Below are 21,805 nucleotides of genomic sequence, written 5' to 3' on the forward strand. Positions count from 1 at the left end.
TGTTATATCTATCAATGCTTGTTCAACACTTCAATGATTGCTACATTACTTTTATTATAGGACTCCTCTACATATTTGTCACTGTAGACGAGCGCAAAATTTTTACATTCTCTTTTTCGCCACCCAAAGGGGTTTAAAAAGGACATGGGAAAAATAATTTCCTTTCTTCTGAATATACATTTCCTAAACAATATGAGTTAAACAATAACCCAAGAAACCATAAGGATAATGTCTGACCCTCAAGAAACTCACGTAGAGCAACTACCAGAATCTGTTGTTGACGCACCAGTCGAAGAACAACACCAAGAACCACAGGCTCCACAGGCTCCAGAGGCTCCACAAGTTCCCCAGGAATCCGCTCCACAGGAATCTCTTCCACAGGAATCCGCTCCACAAGAACCACTAGCTCCACAAGAACAACATGACGTTCCTCCACCATCCAATGCTCCGGTTTACGAAGGCGAAGAATCTCATAGTGTCCAAGACTACCAACAGGCCCACCAACACCACCAACCACCCGAACCCCAACCATATTATCCTCCTCCTCCTCCTGGTGAACACATGCACGGTCGCCCACCAATGCACCACCGTCAAGAAGGTGAACTTTCGAATACTAGGTTGTTTGTTAGACCTTTCCCATTAGATGTTCAAGAATCTGAGTTGAATGAAATCTTTGGTCCATTTGGACCAATGAAGGAAGTCAAGATCTTGAACGGTTTTGCGTTTGTTGAATTTGAAGAAGCAGATTCTGCTGCCAAAGCTATTGAAGAAGTTAACGGTAAAAGTTTTGCCAATCAACCTTTGGAAGTTGTTTACTCGAAATTGCCTGCCAAGAGATACCGTATCACCATGAAAAACTTACCAGAAGGTTGTTCATGGCAAGATCTTAAAGATTTGGCCAGAGAGAATAGTCTAGAAACTACTTTTTCTAGCGTCAACACCAGAGATTTTGACGGTACTGGTGCTTTAGAATTCCCTAGTGAAGAGATCTTGGTCGAAGCCTTGGAGAGATTAAACAACATCGAATTCAGAGGCTCTGTCATTACTGTTGAAAGAGATGACAATCCTCCACCAATCAGAAGATCAAATAGAGGTGGCTTTAGAGGCCGTGGTGGCTTTAGAGGCGGCTTCAGAGGCGGCTTCAGGGGTGGCTTTTCTAGGGGCGGCTTTGGTGGCCCCAGAGGTGGATTTGGTGGTCCAAGAGGCGGCTACGGTGGCTATTCCAGAGGCGGCTACGGTGGCTACTCCAGGGGCGGATACGGTGGCTCCAGAGGTGGTTACGATAGCCCTAGAGGCGGTTACGATAGTCCAAGAGGCGGTTACTCCAGAGGCGGCTATGGCGGGCCAAGAAATGATTACGGTCCTCCAAGAGGTAGCTACGGTGGTTCAAGAGGTGGTTATGATGGTCCAAGAGGCGATTATGGTCCTCCAAGAGATGCATACAGAACCAGAGATGCTCCACGTGAAAGATCTCCAACCAGGTAAGCCATTTATATATAGTTGAAAAAAGAAAAAAAAAAGGAGAAATTAACAAGAGATATGAGTTGTTTTAAAATTCAAATATAAGATTGAGAACAAATGAACAAGAAAAAACATCGTATTAAATGTTGAAAAAGTTTTTTTGAAGAACTTACTCCCCATTCCCTCCCCCTCCCTTTTATTAAGTATAGTTTTTGTTTATTAATAAGTTTAGTGTTTAGAAGATCCCAAAGTATATGATTGAAAACAGAATCGTTTATTGTGAGCCCCACTTCACTCCAGTAGATATAATTATCCCATGATAACATTTAACATCCTTTTTTACAACGGAATTTCGTTTCCAAATTGATCAGTCGTTAAAACTTCTATATTGGATTTTAATTAGACCTTTCTTTCGTGTAATACTACTACTACTACCTTTAGATTCTTATGTGTCTTTCATTTTTTTTACTTCATTGCACCCAGCTATCTTTTATCGAATGGAATGTGCTTCAAAATTAAGAAGAATAAGTTTTACTTAAAGTCCCTAACGAGAATCTCTTCTTCAATATGTGGGCAAAATAATATAATTGACTATCCTAATAAAGAACCGTCTTTGTTATCTTGTGAGATAACTCTGAGTGGAACCTTAATCTAGCAGTAAACCAGTTTTCCCCAATCAGTACTAGAAATTGAGAAACTACAGCCATCTTGTAATCTAACCATATTTTTTGTGCCATGCCGGTCCATTTTACGTGTCTTACTGTCATTTTCAAGCGAAAGAAGTCTCCCTTTCTATACGAGAGTTCTCATATGGAATGAGAGAATAAGCGGTAAGATATCAAAAGTTCGCAAAAACAGAATACCAGTAAGGGAAGCACCCGAAAGTATAAATAGCTTCATCATCTTAGTCGTTTGGGTATTAAAAAGTTACGGATATAGTTGTTCTAATTGGGTCAGGCTAATCCCAGAAATTAAATTTGAACCCGGTAAAGTTAAATTTTGGACACTAGTAAACAACTATGTGGGTTGTTAAATATGTGTTACGTATTAAATGATGTGTAATCCAGAAGTTATAAATAATGGAAGATGTCCCTACGTGTAGCTTTATAGCTGAGATACAGTGTTTGAAATTGAAGTCGTGTACCAATTGAAGTGTGTGCGTGTGTGTTTATATCAACAAGGGATAGATAACGATAAAAGAGCCGCTCTTCGATAAGGATTACACGCCAGAATAATGTCCAATGCAAATCTAAGAAAATGGGTTGGTTTTTGCTTTGTTGCCATTTATCTCTTCGTAGGTGTTCCACTGTGGTACAAGCTAACCACAGTATATAGGGCATCATTACCAATAAATTACATTGAGTCACTTCAAAATAACAAATTCCAAGATATCCATCTCGTTATACCGGTGTATGTCAAGTCGGATACTTACAGGTTTCCTGACGTTCATGACGCTATCCAAGTTCAGGTTAATCATTTATTAAATACGCAAGAGCAGCAGGTCCCATGGTCTCTACAAGTTCTTCCATATAACGAAACTATTGAGCAGATGGAAGGTGAAGGCAACCAGTTCCATGTCGTTACTTTGAAGTTAGATGAATTCATCGGTTACTCATCTGCTTATGATACCAAAGAAACATTAGTATATTATGACGACGCAGCCGTTTTAAGTAATGATCTGCCATTTTTCATTGCACAAACTTTGGTAGAACACACTTTCCAATTGGAATGGACGCACTTGAATAAAACGTATGAAGGCGTTTCTACAAACAATGTTGCCATATCTTATGATCCAAACATTCATTTAAGTATAACTTTATTGTCGGGAGACGGGAATCCTGTCGCATGGGAAATCGAGCGTACATTGACTGATTACTTTTCACCCTTTAGGAAGTTCTTATCACCACTGGTAAATTTTACGGTAGATTCATCAATTGTTTACCACAATGATTTGAATTTACATTCGTTAAATGGATCATGTGCAAGTGTTACGTGGTTTGACCTCTCTCATACTATTGATCTTTCTGAACTTTCTTCGATGACTTATTACCCAGAGGATTCTGCCCTGAATTTAGCCATAGTTTTTCCTAGTGCTTCGTCGAGTCCTGATGGACTGGCATTCATTAATGGCACTCGAATTTCTGACGACTTAACGACGTTAGATTGGAATAGTTATCTGGTTCCGCAATGGGGGGTTATAATAATAAATAAAATGCCATTGAAACCAAACTCTGTCATCAGCGAAGATTATTTAGAACCTATGATGTACCGTTTTGCGACAGATATTTTCCAACTATTGGGATTGGCAGAGGGCTCGCAAGATTTATTATCTCCTTACATCACTATAGATTCATTCAAAAGGTTGACAATTTTACAGAATCTAGATAAAGCTATTGAAACGTTGTGGTCGTTAGTGAAACTTACCCAGCAATTTCAGGGTATGTCTATCCCACGTGAAGTATCCGATAATGTTGTCGAAGCTTTAGACCTAAGGCTGCAAATTATTGATTTATTAAATGATCCTGGAAAGGGCGGAGATATCGTCTGGAACAATGCTTTACATTTAAGTAATGAATTGGTTAAATTATGCGAAAAGGCTTTTTTTAATGGAGAAATGGTTCAACAAAATTTCTTCCCACAAGAGCATATGATTGCTGTGTATTTGCCGTTATTAGGCCCAATATCAGCGGTTATGTTTTTTGGCTTCTATAACGTGATGAAAGAAAAAGTTTTAAAAACTGAAAAGAATGGAACCGAGAGAGAAGTTGCTAAGGAAAAATTGGAGCTGAAAGAGACTCAAAAATTACATGCTATTGATGGTGAAGATGAACTATGAATTGATGACTGAACTGCGATTAATAATATTTTGAATGCATGTAGTGTAAGTACAGGTATATCGATATATTATGTATGTATAAGGTACCATATAAACGGTAGGCATATTAAGATCACATTAGGTGAGGTTGTAAAAATATCACCATTGAGCCTTCATAAGGATGTAATGAGTTTGCATGACTTTTAATTCCTCTAATTCATCCAAGAACTGTAACGATCTGAGTCTTTTTCTTTCAGATTCGGGAATTTGTGAATTGAAAATATCCCACATGTCATTGACGGTAACGTTAGGTGCCGCAGACCACCTCAAAGCGTATTTTTCTTTAGAATTATACGTCATCAACGTAGGCATTTCCAAATTTCTTGATTCCTTTAAGTTAGACTGCATAATGCTGCCGAACCGGTCATTCGGTTGAGAACCACCAATAGGATCGTACGATATCCATAGTCCATGTGCAAACTTCGCCAAGATTGTATTTATAAGTAATTGAGACTCATTTTGATGTATGTAGCACAAAAGACATTCAGATATTACGACAGTAGGTATGTCACGCTTGGTGCATGTTTCTAGCAAACGAGTGGTTTCAGTGATATCGTTCAAATCACATGCAACAAGTTTATACCTCTTTTGATCTATTAAAAAGGGTGATGTTGTCGCATCCTCCACCGGTAAATCAAGGGAGGTACGCAAAATCTCGCTCTCACGCAAAATATTATTTTTCAATTCCACTGAGTCGTTGTAGTCAATGTCCACATACGTCAAATGAGGGAACATTTGTAACAGGGGTAGCATTCGTAAATCCGAACCGCAACCCAAATTCACTACCTGAACTTTTTCATTCGCATCCAGAAAGTCTAGTATGGCTGCGTCTATTCCCACAGTACGCAAAAATGTTCCATAGTTCATCACCGGGAAGGAAGATCGCATTGCCTTGTCTACTTTCCCGAAAGCTCGTCTACTGAATTTCTTGAGGGTAAGTAAGTAGCTGCGATGCCATTGTGTATACTTTCTGGCCAGATCTACCGATAATCTCTGCAGGACGCTTGAGGGAAGGTATCCAACTGATATAGCTGCTAATTTGCACGACAACGCATCGTAGTCAGTCTGCTGTATAACTCTCTCCATGGCGACTTGTCTGCACCTTTCGTCATCTAGTTTCTGTGGAACCACAAGGACCCTGACACATCTTCTTTTTTCCCCTATCTTTCCAACTCTAGATTTTTCAGCCTTTGAACCCAGGCGCAAGGCGCAATTACCCAGGACTCAGTCCCCTTGCTTGACCATCTGATGAACAGATAGATACGTCTTATCAGCGGATATACAGTTCAGCAGTCTCGATGTGATTGCCATCGATTGATAACACTGGCTGCCGCTGACAGAATTGTCCGCATGTATATACCAAGTAAAAATATCGCTGCGGCCGCCCTAAACCTTGTAGGGATCGTTCTTACTTTCTTGCATTTCCCACGATTCAAAACTTCGCAGTCCTCGTTACGATGGCGTCTTGCAACTTCTTCCCCATACCAATGTATGTCTTGTCTTTGGAGCTCACTGCTTCTTATGGCATCTCATATTGGTCCCCACACGCCGCCGCGACATGCTTTGGACGCCAGCCGTTGCGTTACACTAGGCAAAGTAACTCAATTGTCAGGGCCTCAGCAATGCACAGAAGAAAGTGGCCCTACCTTGAAAGAGAAGGATTGTCTACACTACTGTATAGCGTTTACAGATACAAGCATAGGAAAGCTATAAGTATTTATCAAACTGCACCCTTTTGCATAACTAATACAAATACAGAGCAGGTTTTGTCGTCTCTTCTTCCCCCTTTGCCTCAGCATAGTATTAATATTGGTGATTCACAGAGTGACAGGAAGAAAAAAAAGTAACCAAAATAGCGTGCAAATCAAGACGAAGATATACGATTGTATTTTACTGGCTTCCTATTACTGCAGGATCGCATATTTGATTAGCAAGTGCTATGGGTAATTCCGGTTCGAAACAACATACTAAGCGCAGTAGCAAGAAGGATGACCACGACGGTGATAGAAAGAAAACACTAGATCTTCCACCACTGACAAAGTCGGATACCACACATTCGCTGAAATCGTCCAGGTCACTTAGGTCGCTGCGGTCGAAACGCTCAGAGTCGTCATTGGCATCCAATGTTCAGGCTCAAACCCAACCCCTCTCCCGCAGATCTTCCACTCTTGGAAACGGTAATCGCAACCGTAGGCGATCAAACAATGCTCCAATCACTCCTCCCAATAATTATCACCTAAGTTCACTGCCCAGCTCGTCAAGAAGGCTCTCTTCCTCTTCGAGAAGGTCGAGTATGGGGAATAATAACAATTCAGAGTTGCCCCCGTCAATGATTCAAATGGAGCCTAAATCGCCCATCTTGAAGAACAGCACAAGCATGCATTCCACTAGCTCTTTTAACTCTTACGAAAATGCGTTAACTGATGATGACGACGATAAGGAGGATGACGGCGGCGAGAGCCCCTCAATGGCCAAAGCTACTCGCATCAACACTAGCTCCTCTGCAGATAGAAGCTACAAACGTACTCCTTTAAGACGTCACAACTCATTACAACCGGAAAAAGGTATAACAGGGTTTTCCTCGACCTCATCCAAATTGCGCAGAAGATCAGACAATACGTTACCATCAAGTTATCCTTCAAACGCGGAATCAAGTGGGAATGGCAGCGATTATTTCTCAAACAGATCAAACTCGCATGTATCATCCAGGAAATCATCATTCGGCTCCACCGGGAACACAGCTTATAGCACACCACTGCATTCACCTGCGTTGGAAAAAATGAGCTCTAGGGACGACGATAACGGAAACAATGTAAATGACAGACGATCCTCACCTATCCCCAATCTGAACATAGACAAACCTTCGTCCTCGTCGTCATCAGCGTCAAAAAGGGAATATTTAAGTGCTTATCCGACGCTTGTTCACAGAGACTCATCGTCTTCACTTAGTCCGCGGGGCAAAGGACAACGGTCATCATCGTCTTCCAGTTGCAGTCAAAGAATATATGTGTCGCCACCATCTCCCACAGACGATTTCGTACATGGGAGTTGTGCAGACGGTGACGATGGATCCAGAACTAATACCTTGGTGGAAATGAAAAGGAAAAAACCAATCCGTCCAATTGACATAGATGAAATTATCCAGAAATTATTAGATGCCGGTTATGCTGCAAAGAGGACCAAGAATGTTTGCTTGAAAAATTCTGAGATTATTCAAATTTGCCATAAGGCCCGTGAATTATTCCTTGCCCAACCCGCTCTCTTAGAATTGTCTCCCTCGGTAAAAATAGTAGGTGACGTTCATGGCCAATATGCAGATCTTTTGAGACTCTTTACCAAATGCGGCTTTCCTCCCATGGCAAATTACTTGTTTTTAGGCGATTATGTGGACCGCGGTAAGCAGTCCCTGGAGACTATTTTACTATTATTATGCTATAAGATCAAATATCCTGAAAATTTTTTCCTTTTAAGAGGCAATCATGAGTGTGCCAATGTAACAAGAGTCTACGGGTTTTATGATGAATGTAAACGACGCTGTAATATCAAGATTTGGAAAACCTTCATCGATACTTTCAACACGCTACCATTAGCAGCCATCGTCACAGGGAAAATCTTTTGTGTTCACGGTGGACTATCACCTGTTCTAAATTCTATGGATGAAATTAGGCACGTTAGTAGACCTACCGATGTGCCGGACTTCGGGTTGATTAATGATCTCCTGTGGTCGGATCCTACAGATTCATCGAATGAATGGGAGGATAATGAGCGTGGTGTTAGCTTTTGTTATAATAAAGTGGCTATTAATAAATTTTTAAACAAATTCGGGTTCGATTTAGTGTGCAGAGCCCATATGGTGGTAGAGGATGGTTATGAATTTTTTAATGACAGGAGCTTAGTTACAGTGTTTTCTGCTCCGAACTATTGTGGTGAATTCGATAACTGGGGTGCCGTTATGACGGTTAGTGAAGGCCTACTATGTTCTTTTGAATTACTAGATCCACTAGATAGTGCCGCTTTGAAACAAGTGATGAAGAAGGGTAGGCAAGAACGTAAATTAGCCAATCGTTGAAAGAGTCAAAATCAATGTTACAGTTAATAAGGTCATTGAAAACTTTCTTCGGTTGTTTTTCCTTTTTTTTTTTCTCCCATAATGTTGTCGTTATTTTTTCACCTATATCTTACGATAACCTAAATAAGTAAATATTAATATTATTCAATTTCACTCTACTTTTCTGTCGAGTTTTAGAAAGTATAAATTTTATTGCTCGCTTTTCGTGTTTTCACTTTGCCGGCTTTTTCACTATTCGCTATTGTCTTAATAACGTTCCTACTTGGGCCAGTAAACTTCTGAAATTTATGTGCTGAAGGAAAGTTGCAACAATCACAAGAAGAGAAGCGACCCACCAGAAAGGAGTCTAGTCGGTTTGTGCCTGTACTTACAGCAAAAGATATAAATAGCAATATGTATACAAAAGAGTACTACTGGTTTTCACAATATATGATAATAACAAGCACTTTGGTGCTCACCATAATATGGTCAATCTTACCATCGTCGCTGGGTGAGGCTGCACCAAAGCAGTTTATTGACACGATATTAGATATTTTCCCACAGAGAAGATGGATTGTAACCTTGGAGAGCATTATGTTAATGGGTATGCTGTGTACATACACTGGCCTTTTGATGTACAATGAAGACACCTTAACGCCACCGCTAGATTCTCTATCCACAGTAACGGATGCCGGTGGTCAACTTGTAATAGAGGACGACCCCGACGTGTTCCTCAAGAAATGGGCATTTAAGGAAACTAGCGGTATTTATGATCTTCCCCTGATGGATGCCTGCCAACTTCTTTACCTATACGATAACGAAGATACCAACACATAGCGTTTCTCAGCACCTGTCCAGATAGATAATATCACAATCCCAAAGTCCCAGTAAATGCATGTGCAAGATGACATGCAAACTCATTGCGGAAACAGCACCCCGGAGCGATTGGCATTTGTGCTCTAATAGTTGCTCTACCATTGTTGTTCATTGACTTTTCCGGTCACGTGTGACTCAATTCAAGTCACGTGGAAATGGCCTTCACATTGGTAATTCATCTTGTACATCTTCACCAAGCCTGCATAAAGGCATAATAGGCTACTGCAATGTATGCACTTAGTAGTATTGTTATATGCTGGGGCTATATTGCTTCATCGTTTTGTGGCTATTCTCGTATTGAGTAGGCCACCCCCATACACATTTTCCGGTGACTGCGGGAGATAAGTGAAAGACGAAATGAATATTCAAAAGATATATATAATAATGCAGGAGGCCAAGGAACAACTAGAGATGTACGAGGGTCATGATAGAGGCAAAACAACGCTTAAGTAGGACGATGAATCGCGTTGGTATAGACGTAGACCACATGGTAGGGATACTGCTATTAGCTGTAGTGGTGGTGTTTTGGGTTGGCGCTTCGTGTTTAACCAATGAATTGTTCGAGACAAATGCGTACAATAAACCTTTCTTCCTTACTTACCTAAATATATCGTTGTTTGCTCTTTATTTGGCGCCAGATTTATGGAGGATAATCCAGTTGAGAAGGAAGTCCTTGCACGAACGGACAGATCGTACATTACCTATTCAGACGCAAGAATCTTTTTCAGAGCTCTTACCTTTGATAAATTCCGGTTCTTCTAATTCTTCTAATTCTTCTTCGTTAGTGGACATGAGAGTGAAAGATACAATGAGATTGAGCGTACTATTTTGTGTCTTGTGGTTCGTGGCAAATTTGGCGGCTAACTCTGCTTTGTCGTATACCACAGTAGCTTCATCAACAATTCTTTCTTCGACGTCTTCATTTTTTACTTTATTTCTTGCTACTAGTCTGGGAATAGAAACTTTTTCGATGAAAAAATTGCTGGGGTTATTTGTGTCTTTGTTTGGGATTATCTTGATTGTGATGCAATCCTCGAAGCAACAGGATTCTGTGAGTGCTTCTTCCTTTTTGGTAGGTAACACTTTAGCACTGTTAGGGTCATTCGGTTACAGTGTTTATACCACTCTTTTGAAATATGAAATATCATCTAAAGGCCTCCAGCTAGACATTCAGATGTTCCTAGGTTATGTTGGTATCTTCACGTTTCTGTTATTTTGGCCGGTTTTAATAATTTTGGATATAACACATTTGGAAACTTTTGAGCTACCAAGTGACCCCCGCATTTTTTTTCTGGTCATGTTGAATTGCATCATTATCTTTGTCAGTGATTTTTTTTGGTGTAAAGCCCTCATTTTGACATCTCCTTTGGTGGTTACCATTGGTTTAACATTTACTATCCCGTTAGCTATGTTTGCTGATTTTGTATGGCAAAACGCATCTTTTACACCTTGGTATATCGTTGGCGTTTTCTTCATTTTTATCTCATTCTTACTAGTTAACCATCGGGGAGAATCTGCGGTTGAAAAGAGGTGTACTACCGTTGAAAAAGAACCCATCTTAGATCCCTGATGTGATAATTTTTTTTTTTATGCAACTTTGCATATAATATAATTATATGTTTCCAATTTTATATATTCAAAAGTAAATGTCTATCAATGCCCTGTCTGTCTTTATTATTTTTTTTTTGTATAATATATATCTTCGAAAGGTTTAAAAGGAAAAGTAAAACAAATAAAAAAGGTTCTAGAAAATGATCTAAACCGGGCAGAAGAAAGTCGAGGGAGAAAGGATATATTTAGGCTTGGAAGAGGAGAGCTACTAAACATTTCTACAAAGTGCTTCTTCTTTGCATAGATGACGACTTTATTACAGCTCTTGTCAAACTATTATAAGGCTAAATTGGATTCAGAACGAATATACAATGAATACGTTCAATCGCAGTATGAGTTTGCATCTTTAGACGAGTTGAATAACAATAAAGGTGATGCAAAGAAGGTGGTTGATGAGACATTATTTTTACAGAGACAAATTGCCCAACTGAATAAGCAGTTACAACTTTCATTTCAAGAGAATGAAAAACTATTAAACGTACAGAAGAATCAAAAAGCTTTATATCAAAGTAAGTTATCCAGTAAGGATGCACTCATTGATGGTTTGAAAATCAGATTGAAAGTTGGGCAGATACCTCTAGATAAACATAATAGGGAAAGGACACCCCCAACAGGCTCAGATGGACAACAGCACACGTTAAGAGCGGCACATACATCAAAACCTACAATTCATCTTCTTTCGCCAATTGTAAATCGTGATAAGCCTAACAATCAAACGAACAACCGGGGCGGTAATGATCCTGACTCACCTACACAAAGAAGATCAAAAGGGTTGAGATCTTTATTGAGCTCGGGTAAAAATACAATATTTGATTCAATATCCAAAAATCTCGACGACGAGATTAATGAAAATGGGCCCATTAGAAATGATATCACATCTTCCAAGACAGCTGGTAAATCACCATCAGTATCATTAGTGCTTCGAAAACCCTCAGAACTACGTGACGAAAGGAACGATATAGTGTTAAAAGAACACATACTGCGTCCAAAAGATGATCGGGATATTATGTCATCCAGAAAACTGGATAACATCGAGCTATCAAGTATCGGCGACTCTACAATAGTGACATCAAGAAGCTCTACTACCCATGCAAACGACATCTTAGGAAATGAAGACGACAATCATGGAATCACAAAGCTGAAAAGAGTTAACATGTTGACCAGCTCTCCAGTCAGAAGTGACTCTACTACAAAAAAAAAAAGGAAACTCGCAAGGCAACGAATCACCACTTTACCCAATTCAGATGAAGAATTGAGTAATAATTTAAATGTTGATGAGTACGTGTGAACAATGATTTATCCATATTTCAGCCCTTTTCTCCCCCTTTTACATACCAACAGTTTAGCATTTTTTTTTTACATAAATTACTATAAATTCTGCCTTAGGCCGCTTAGCTTATATTTTAAATCTCTCCACTTGGCTGTTTGAGGTACCCAATCGTCATATTCTTGATAGAGCTGGTTCAGTTCTTCACTGGACAAGTGCAACCTAGCTTCTTCGATGAGACCTTTCATGCACCAAGGCAAATGAAATGGATTTCTGCCAATCTTGTTCAATTCGAATGGCGTAGCCTTGATGTTTTGTTGTCTTCCTTGCCTACCCAATGTTTCTAGCGTAAAAGTTATCCCCATCTTGTAAACTTTACTGTCTTCGTAAACAATAGAATGCCCATCACTTAAAATCGGTCCCATAAAAAATTGACTCAGTTCTTTTATCATGGCATGGTCAGAGTATCCTAAATTAATTAGTTTTACTGATATTTCAATAACATGAACAAGAAAGACTGGGTATTGGCGCCCTTTGTCAGGCACATATAAGGCTCTAAAAATATTCGGGTGTTGCAAGAAAATGCACAATGAAGAATAAAGAGGCACCACTTGATCGTTCAACGAGCCAATCATGGAAATCTTGACATCTGCATTGACCAGAACATTCAGTCCTGTTAAGAATTGTTGAGATAATTCAGAATTGCGACTTTGAAACTCAAACAACTCACGTAACGAGGGCCTTTCAAGACTTTGGTATAGTTTGACTATTTTGCTCTCAAATAATCCAAGTGAAGGACCATTCGTTAAACCCGCCATGCATATTAAACCGATATGCTTCCTACAAGTTTCGTTTATGAATCCACCTTGTTCGTCATAAACATCTCTTTCTTTATCTAACTGGACAATGCCGTTGGATATCAAATATGACAACAGTAATACTGAAACAGGACATCCTTGTGAATGTGCTACAAAAAGAATAATATCAGCACTGTTCATTTCTTCTTTCCAATTTTTTAGTAAACCAACAAAATATTCCACCCTTTCCATGACGCAACCGCTCCTCTGTAGGGGGATTTTCCCTACTTGAATTGGAATATTTAAATTTTGAAAATAATCATGGACAGTAAGCTCTGCTTCCTCGATAAACTTCCAGGATGTACCCCTTGGAGATCCAATCAAGTTCCTAACGATTCTTTTAGGAAAGAAGCCGTGGATGCCCACAAGCAGGATTTTCAGAGGCACAGTATTTTGATGCGTTTTTTCACGTAATTGAAATTTTGGATTGTATATAAATGAGTGCGTTTGGTTCTTATTAGATATACGTAGTGACCTCTTGACGGATTGCCAAAAATCCCATTCAGGAAAGATATTCAGGGAAGGCGTTATTATACCGTCCTCGCTGTTCCGCCGTTCTCTATTCGTTTCCACCTGAAAACTAGAGTATGGAATAAATACATTTCTTGGAGACCTGGTATTTTTCAGTTTGTCTAGTTTCTGGTAATACATTCCGATCCCTGTTTAAGAATCGATCAGCTACTTCACTACATTGTTTCCAATGAAAGCTTGTATTTTCGGAGTTAAAGGAATGTCGCCGTTTTTTTATGAGTAAGAGAGCTGCAGCATAAATATATCTTTTCCTGAATAACACTACAGCTGAAGAACGTTGAACGAATTTTTTGTCTTTTTGTCTTTTTGTCTTATAGCTTAAATACTGACTTTGCAATAATGCAATAGGTCAAAATTAAGTGATGATTTACGTGCCTATTTTTTTGGTAACAGTATATGAATAATCCCTCTGACGCCTTTCGCACGCGTTAATGAAAGGGACATTGAAAAATGGGCCGGTAAGTGCTTTCAATGAGTAAACGTGATTCGAATAGAGCGCATCTAGTCATTTTAATTGCATTGAGAATAGCTGAAGTCCTCAACACGAGGTCACTAGTATTTGTACGCTTTTATTTATTTTTGGCGTACAGTAATGAGCGGTCAAGAAAGCACATCTAATAATAATTCAGACTCATTCATTATGTCGTCCCCCAACTTAGGCTCTCAGGAATCTTCAATATCACCTAACGATGCGAAGAAAGGCACCAATAGCCAAATTCCTTCATCTTCAAGTTCTTCGAAATGCACATTTCTTTCAAAGCAAGTACAAGAACTATTAGAGGGAGCTAATAAATACGATCCAAAATATGGGTTATCTTTGCCTCGAGGATTTTTAAGAGATAGAAACCCAAAAGTTAAGGACAATGGGTTGGTTCCGCTAGTGGAAAAAGTCATACCCCCCATTCATAAGAAAACCAATCATAGAAACACAAGAAAGAAATCATCTACTACCATGAAGAAGGATGTAAAGAAAACAAAAACAGCAAAAGGAAAAGGAAAAAGTAATAGGTCAAAGACGTACCATAAACATACGCTAATTTCAAAGCAAGAAATAAATGCTGCGCCAGAAAGGAAATCTTGTAATAAAGCCAGGGCGAAAAAAAAGAATGAAGGGGAAGACACTCCATCAACATTTGTTGATTGGAATGGTCCATATCTACAATTACAATATCCATTATTTGATATAGAGTACTTGAGATCACACGAGACTTATTCTGGAACGCCAATACCATCCATTAGTTTAAGAACAAATTCTCCACAGCCAATGTGCTTACCTTCAGAAAATGATGTTTCTTCAGTAACGACTGCGAAGTTGCAGAGTTTTTTATTTTCAAATTATATGGAAGAGTACAAAATTGACTTTGAAAGAACAACCGCTATCTATAATCCAATGAGTGAAATTGGTAAGTTAATTGAATATAGCTGTCTGGTCTTCTTACCCTTACCTTATTCTGAACAATTGAAGGAAACTATACTACCAGACCTAAATGCATCATTTGATAATTCTGATACGAAAGGCTTCGTGAGTGCAATAAATTCATACAACGAAATGATTCGCCAAATTCCTAGGTCAAGGATAATTAACCATTTAGAGACAATTGATAAAATTCCTCGTTCATTTATTCATGATTTCTTGCATATCGTGTATACCAGAAGTATCCATCCACAGGCAAATAAATTGAAACATTACAAAGCATTTAGCAATTACGTTTATGGAGAGCTTTTGCCCAATTTTTTGTCTGATGTATACCAGCAATGCAAGCTGAAGAAGGGTGGTACTTTCATGGATCTTGGTTCAGGAGTGGGGAATTGCGTAGTACAAGCTGCTTTGGAGTGCGGATGCGCATTAAGCTTTGGATGTGAGATCATGGAGGATGCTAGCGATTTAACTGTACTACAATACCAGGAACTAACGAAGAGATGTAAGTTATTTGGGATGCGTTTGAACAACGTGGAGTTTTCATTGAAGAAAAGTTTTGTGGATAATAAACGGGTTATTGAACTAATTCCTCAGTGCGATGTTATCCTCGTGAATAATTTTTTATTTGATGAAAATTTGAATAAAGAAGTCGAGAAGATACTACAAACGGCAAAAGTTGGATGTCAGATCATAAGTTTAAAAAGTTTAAGAAGCCTCACTTATCAGATTGACTTCTATAATGTTGAGAACATCTTCAATAGATTAAAGGTGCAAAGGTATGATCTTAAAGAGGATAGTGTTTCATGGACACATAGTGGCGGAGAGTATTATATATCTACGGTGATGGGAGATGTTGACGAAAGTTTGTTCAGCCCCACTGCAAGAGGTAGAAGGAACAGAGGTATACCGGTGAAGTATACTAGGTGAGGCACTTCGAAAAGCTTTTAATGATGAGTATGAATAACTAAGTAGAAAATAATATGTACACAAGTGTAACTTATAAAAATGAAAAGATGAAGAACAGAGGGAATAAGAGTAAGTAGTAATATGAGTTAAAAGGAGGATAAGGTGCCGTTGAACAGTTACCTAAAAAGTAAAGAACCAGTCTATGTTAAGAAAAGAAATTGAAGCTAAAAAGCAAGCGATATGCGAAGAAGAAGAAAATAATTGAAGGAAGCGGAGGATAAAACTGAAATCAGGAGTGCAATATAGAAAAGATAGGGGCAGTTAATTTTTCTTCACCATGTAAACTATCTAACACTAGCACGAAGTCATATTCCAGAATATGAGCACCCACTCGTTCGATAAGGTCGCCCGCGGCAGATGCCGAACCGCCGGTGGCGAGAACATCATCCACGACAATTACGTTAGAATCAAAGGGAATGGCTTCAACTTGCATTTCGAAGACTTCTTCATGATCTAATTTTGTGAACGTTATTGCAGCACACTCACCCGGTAATTTTCCGGCCCTTCTTATTGGCACAAATCCAACGCCTAGTGCCAATGCTAGAGATGGCCCAAACAAAAGTCCTCTGGCTTCTATACCCGCGATAAAATCGATTTTTTCTTTTCCGAACTTTTCTTCTAAATGTGCTTTGAACGTATCTATCAACTTTTTGAATAGCATGGGGTTTCCAATAATGGGTAAAAAATCCTCAAATTGCTCGCCCTTTATGGGAAAGTCAGTGAACTGCCTAAATGCACCTTTTATCTCCTTTGTATAGGATTCAGAAACAGACATAGTGAAAGGCAAACAGACAATTGAGCAAGCATATACAGACGCACTCTGTTTTTTAAGCGGTGAAAATTATCTGAACGATTAGTATGGGCGGGTGCAAAATCTGTTTTAACACCCCAAGAAGTGTACGTGTATATATATATATATATTTATTCTTGTATTTTTACAAGTCGAGCTGTGCTCAAGCTTCCTACAATGTAAGAACTACTTGCTGATCGAAAGCTTCAACAATTTTCCATCGCAGAGACGAAAAAATTGGAAAAAAAAAATAAAAAGAAAAAATTGAAAAAGAATCGCGACCTCCGATTACATAACCTTATACAGAACTATGATACCATTCTTGACATCATTAACACGCCATCGCAAGCCCACGTGGCCCTTTTGCGTGCCTTAAATTACAGCCTTAAACGCAATCTCACTCGCGTTCTGTGGAAATTGTCTCGGACTACGCGCTGGGATGCATGACCATTGAAACCACCGTACCGCCCCGCTTCCGGTTTTTCTTTCATAAATCCGACTGGAGAAATAGACTTCTGGGTTTACGCCCCAGGATAATACTAAAACCAAAACTGGAAAATTGGGCCAAAAATGGACAGGGAAACGTTGCTGGAAAAGCTTATTTATCCAAGAGAGTAATTGATGAAGAAGGGGCGGTATGACCAGTGGCGGTGGTAGTATTAGCAATTTTGACTCTGGTGTGCACAAGAGTGTTCATCATTTTTTTCACGGCTAGGATATGCCATGGGATGTGACCATCTGCGCCATCAGAGAGGCCGTACCACACGTTTAGGGCAGCTAGATTGCGAAACTCTTCTAGGATGGTTTCCAGCAATTGCGTGCTATCAGAATGTGGACAGTTCAGGAGGTTGACTGCGAATTTGTCCCAAACGGTATCGCCGTCGCATTTCTTGAATTTGATCAAGGCACCACTCCTGATAGCACAGCGATGCTGTGAATGCGCCAGAGGAAATGGGTGCTGGAATACTACACCATGGATGTCCTGGTCTATGTCCCTTATTTCATAGTCGTCTAATCTGGTCATATCCATGCGCCCTCCAAACCTGGTATCTTTGTAGATCGGCTTGAAGCTAGGATATAATTTATCCTCATCAATGAATGAGATTTTAGAGTTGTCATCAACGCATACCACAGCAAGATGTATATTTCTGCCGGATAGTCTTCTCCAATTCATTAATTCGTCATCTGGTAGTATGCCATTCAATCTAGTTAAAATTAGACATATTTTTCCGTATTTTTTAGACGCCAAATTTAGAGCCATATTCCATATTTGGTTACATGCGTCGTCAAATTTTCCCCTGGAATTCCCGACGTACCAGGTTTTCGTCATACTGCCCTGCCCATAGCTATCTGACAGAGCTGCAAAAACCCACTCTTTATCTACACTACGCGAATACGCCAAGTGGATGTACGAGTCATAATAGATTATAGAAGATGATCCTGTACTGTTATTCTGCTGTTGCTGCTGTTGCTGCTGTTGCTTTTGCTGTTGCTGCATGGTTCTGAAATTTACTTTTTCTGGTAAAGTATGCGCAATGTGAGTGAACTTTATGGACTTTGGCGGTAACATGTTATATATAGAAATTGCTACATCAACATACTGATCCACTGTCACCAGTGCATTTCTAATAAAGTCCATAGGAATAACTTTCAAAAATAGTTCAATGTTGGGCATCTTGGCACAAACTTCGTTCCTGATCACTTGGAAAATGTTCGCCTTGTCCACTAATTCGGTCAGAGTTGCATTATTCAAGGGTAATATTATCAATATTGGTGGTACACTTTTGATGGAGTTCTTATTATTAGAACAGTATGAAACAATCTGTGCAGCTAGCAATAATAACTTATTTTTATCGAATGTCTTTAAATACATTAGTCCGGGTGGATCTTCATTGGTTAGTTTAAGCAGCTCGCAAAACCCTAATTCTTGATTAATATATGTTTGAGATAGAGTTGGTGCAAATGACAGACAATCTTCTTTGAAAGATGAGCTCAATAATAAAGATTTGAAGTTTTTTATGCCGTTTGGGGGGCGGAAATTGAGAAACTTAATAAATGGTTGAGAGTCATGTTTAACTTTGATTAGTTCGTGATGTTTCTTCACAAAAACGTACGGCTGCTTCATATTGTAGAATTTGGAGATCGTATCATTGCCGTTTAACCTATCGAAAGTGGAAAATAACTGCAACATCGTAGTTGTTACTAAACCTTCTTGGCAATCTTTCACTCCTTTATAAGCAATCTTCGGGATTCCTAGGTTTCCCAAAATATTATAGTCAGTGACCACTTGTTCCGCAATTAAATCTAGAATATCTTGTTCCTTTTCTGATATCGTAACAACTGGAGTAGGCGTAATGAAAATGTCCGGTATAGACGCTAGCGGCATGTGTCTCAATAGAAAGGGTAAGCTACTTGATGATTCAATGGGTAAATTGGAGTCCGCCGGTGTAAATTCAGGGATCCCGCTCTTGTCTTTTGGTAGGTTAGAAATTTCTGAATTTACCGTATTCGACGCAAATTCGGACGGATTACTGGTGACATTGTTATCTTCGAGGGCCAACTTCATATTGGTTTCTATGGGTTGAATAGATGAATCAACAGTCTTTAGTGGTGACTCCGTCTGTGGTATATCATTTTGAGGAATCTTCCAAATAGAATTAAATCCCTCCTTGTTTCCAACGATGTTAGCATCGTTTCCCGAATTGAAATTTTCTTGCTTTATGATTGAATCTTGTAGACTTGGGATCGAAGAATAATTTATGTATTGGGGCTCATGAATATTATTATTGGCACTGATGTTATCGGAAATCTTAATGTCGTCGCGAACGTTCAATGACTTGAGGTCCTCATCACTGCTACCATTCTCTTCTTCATCATCCTCTTCTTCTTCAGAGCTAGAAAGATCTGCTGTGGAAATATCAAAGTTCAATGCTTCCTCCTTTTGTAACGGACTAAACGAAAATTTCCCTCCGGATTTGTATTTATTATCAACATTGTTCTCTATTATAGGGTTAAAATTCAGCGGAGCGAACACACTTTTACGTCTATCGCGAGGTGTTTCTACAGGAAGTGGCGCACCCGGGTCCATATATAACGGACTAGTGGGCAATGTCATTTCATCTATCGGAATATCCAAATACTTTCTCTTTCCATTTATTTTTTTTGTTGTTCCGCTCATTGTACGAATATTTGGTTTCTCAGATGGCGGAAAAAATGGCATATCTTTACCAAGATCAGAACGCATTTCCTTGTTATTACTGTCAATGCTTTTATTATTATTGTTTTCTTCTTCATCAGACATTTCGAACATATCTTCGGTAATTTCATCAGATATACTTTTGTTGGATTCATTTGCAGAATTCGATTTATTGCTATCGCCAAATAAATCCTCGTCCTCATCCTCACCAAACAATTCTTTATCTACCATAGAGTCACTTTTATCACTTGACAAATTTTCGGTTTGTTCTTGTTGTTCCAGTGTTCCCTCTTTATTAGGAATAGTGTCTACGCTTCCTGTCTTGCTCACAGAATTATTAATCTTTTCCAGTGATCTGCCATTCATCTCCAGCTCAGTTTTTAGTGGGCTGTTTTCCAAATCATTCGATACTGTAGTCTGTTTTCTATCATTAAATAGTTCATTCTCATTGATGTTATTATTAGGAGTATTCAAGAAAGCTGGAGCAAATTGATCGCTTGGTGATAGCATCAATTTATCAATGCCTGTGAAATTAGGGGAGAAGTCTTTTGGAGATATCTTATTAGTCTCTTGAACAGAATGATAAGAAGCGGGTTGAGAACTGATTGAGTTGTTCTTATAATGTTGAAACTGTTCTGTATATGCACCATCTGAGCTTAAGGGATTTGTACCAGCAATGTTACTGCTCAAAATCCCAGAGCTTCCTGGAGTCCTATAGGCAGCTGTTTGCTTTAATTGTATAAAATCGTCAATAGCATCGAGTGCATCTTGCAAGCTGTGAAATTCTGATGGATCTCCGGAAGCAGAATTTTCTATATCGGATACTGGCTGAGCGAAGATTAAATGCAATGGCCATACCAGTTTTTTGGCTTCAAGTAGTGGAGTTAAATATGAAGCTATAGTAGGTGTGTGGCCGTTAAGGTGCCCCAAGTCAGGAATAACAGCAACCCATTTCAAATTTTTTTTATTCTGCAAGTTTATACCATGAGATACACTTAACGTCGTCAAGAGAAGCTCAGTATGCTTTGGTGGCTTGATCAAGTATCCTTGCTTGGAAGCAGGCACTAAATGCATCCTTATTCCAGATGGTGCTAAATAAAGTGCATGTTTTAGAAGAAAAGATTCTTCTAAATTCTCCTCCTTCATCGGTACTAAGCCCATATTCTTAGCACATAACGATATTGTGAGGTCTCCGTTTACAAAAAGGTGTGGTTCTAACTGAACGAGATAATTCGGCGCTCCGCTCAATGATATGCAGGCATTCCCAAATTGTATCAGCTTATTGTGTGAGCCTAATGCCAAATTAATGTAAATTTTTCTTCTTAGAGCTTTTAAAAAAAGAGCATAATGTGGCGGTAAGTTTGGCTTAGAATAATCGGCAGTGAAAGTCCCGACTTTATCTGGGCTCACTGGTTTATGTTCTATCACGGGAGGTGTCGGTACCGGATCATCATTTATACTGAAGCACCACAAATCCCTCGAAAGCAGTGCAACTAGATTCTTTGGGTCCTGCTTCCGCAACATGAATTCCATTTGAATAGACCATTGATCACTTTGTGTTTTAGAAATGTACTGGTGATAGTTGATCTTTTTAATTTTCTCTACTCTGTAGAAGCTGGATAAGACATCCTCAAGTCTGTATGTGGAAGCGTCAGAACTCATAGTACTTCCTCAGACCTTGATATCCAGCTTAAAAATTCTTGAAATTTAGTTACACTTTGCTTCAACAAAGCAGTTTCTGGTTCTGCACCATTCTTCTTAAAGGGTAGTTGTAAGAGTGCACTACAATAAATACTAGACTACTTGATCCGGCACTACCCGGTCCCTCCACTTGAAAAAAAATGTTTCAATTACTCGCTTCGTTAAGTAAGCGCGAATATTGCCGATGTTGTTTTCTAAGGATTGTT

At 39.1% G+C, this 21,805-nt stretch overlaps 10 protein-coding genes across 10 annotated transcripts; 7 read left to right on the plus strand and 3 right to left on the minus strand.

Annotated features, from left to right (window-relative positions):
• Nucleotides 1–228: 228 nt before the first annotated feature.
• NPL3 (mRNA-binding protein NPL3) lies at nucleotides 229–1,485 on the plus strand (the record flags this gene model as incomplete). The annotated part of the gene is made up of 1 exon (XM_033909757.1): nucleotides 229–1,485. One exon carries the CDS (start codon nucleotides 229–231, stop codon nucleotides 1,483–1,485), a length of 1,257 nt encoding a protein of 418 aa, XP_033765648.1.
• Nucleotides 1,486–2,695: 1,210 nt separating this feature from the next.
• GPI17 (GPI-anchor transamidase GPI17) lies at nucleotides 2,696–4,297 on the plus strand (the record flags this gene model as incomplete). Its single annotated transcript, XM_033909758.1, has 1 exon — nucleotides 2,696–4,297. The coding sequence occupies one exon, from the start codon at nucleotides 2,696–2,698 to the stop codon at nucleotides 4,295–4,297; it is 1,602 nt and encodes a 533-aa protein (XP_033765649.1).
• Nucleotides 4,298–4,435: 138 nt separating this feature from the next.
• On the minus strand, nucleotides 4,436–5,422 carry PPM1 (leucine carboxy methyltransferase; the record flags this gene model as incomplete). Its single annotated transcript, XM_033909759.1, has 1 exon — nucleotides 4,436–5,422. The coding sequence occupies one exon, from the start codon at nucleotides 5,420–5,422 to the stop codon at nucleotides 4,436–4,438; it is 987 nt and encodes a 328-aa protein (XP_033765650.1).
• Nucleotides 5,423–6,275: 853 nt separating this feature from the next.
• Nucleotides 6,276–8,405, plus strand: PPZ2 (salt homeostasis regulator; the record flags this gene model as incomplete). The annotated part of the gene is made up of 1 exon (XM_033909760.1): nucleotides 6,276–8,405. One exon carries the CDS (start codon nucleotides 6,276–6,278, stop codon nucleotides 8,403–8,405), a length of 2,130 nt encoding a protein of 709 aa, XP_033765651.1.
• A 393-nt stretch (nucleotides 8,406–8,798) lies between these two features.
• GPI19 (phosphatidylinositol N-acetylglucosaminyltransferase GPI19) lies at nucleotides 8,799–9,221 on the plus strand (the record flags this gene model as incomplete). The annotated part of the gene is made up of 1 exon (XM_033909761.1): nucleotides 8,799–9,221. The coding sequence occupies one exon, from the start codon at nucleotides 8,799–8,801 to the stop codon at nucleotides 9,219–9,221; it is 423 nt and encodes a 140-aa protein (XP_033765652.1).
• A 496-nt stretch (nucleotides 9,222–9,717) lies between these two features.
• On the plus strand, nucleotides 9,718–10,830 carry THI74 (Thi74p; the record flags this gene model as incomplete). The annotated part of the gene is made up of 1 exon (XM_033909762.1): nucleotides 9,718–10,830. The coding sequence occupies one exon, from the start codon at nucleotides 9,718–9,720 to the stop codon at nucleotides 10,828–10,830; it is 1,113 nt and encodes a 370-aa protein (XP_033765653.1).
• Nucleotides 10,831–11,115: 285 nt separating this feature from the next.
• Nucleotides 11,116–12,159, plus strand: LRS4 (Lrs4p; the record flags this gene model as incomplete). Its single annotated transcript, XM_033909763.1, has 1 exon — nucleotides 11,116–12,159. One exon carries the CDS (start codon nucleotides 11,116–11,118, stop codon nucleotides 12,157–12,159), a length of 1,044 nt encoding a protein of 347 aa, XP_033765654.1.
• Nucleotides 12,160–14,118: 1,959 nt separating this feature from the next.
• On the plus strand, nucleotides 14,119–15,873 carry DOT1 (histone methyltransferase DOT1; the record flags this gene model as incomplete). Its single annotated transcript, XM_033909764.1, has 1 exon — nucleotides 14,119–15,873. One exon carries the CDS (start codon nucleotides 14,119–14,121, stop codon nucleotides 15,871–15,873), a length of 1,755 nt encoding a protein of 584 aa, XP_033765655.1.
• Nucleotides 15,874–16,141: 268 nt separating this feature from the next.
• On the minus strand, nucleotides 16,142–16,687 carry APT2 (adenine phosphoribosyltransferase APT2; the record flags this gene model as incomplete). Its single annotated transcript, XM_033909765.1, has 1 exon — nucleotides 16,142–16,687. The coding sequence occupies one exon, from the start codon at nucleotides 16,685–16,687 to the stop codon at nucleotides 16,142–16,144; it is 546 nt and encodes a 181-aa protein (XP_033765656.1).
• A 613-nt stretch (nucleotides 16,688–17,300) lies between these two features.
• On the minus strand, nucleotides 17,301–21,560 carry SSN2 (Ssn2p; the record flags this gene model as incomplete). The annotated part of the gene is made up of 1 exon (XM_033909766.1): nucleotides 17,301–21,560. One exon carries the CDS (start codon nucleotides 21,558–21,560, stop codon nucleotides 17,301–17,303), a length of 4,260 nt encoding a protein of 1,419 aa, XP_033765657.1.
• Nucleotides 21,561–21,805: the final 245 nt, after the last annotated feature.

Source organism: Saccharomyces paradoxus, chromosome IV (genome assembly GCF_002079055.1).
Source record: "Saccharomyces paradoxus chromosome IV, complete sequence".
Lineage (NCBI taxonomy): Eukaryota > Fungi > Ascomycota > Saccharomycetes > Saccharomycetales > Saccharomycetaceae > Saccharomyces > Saccharomyces paradoxus.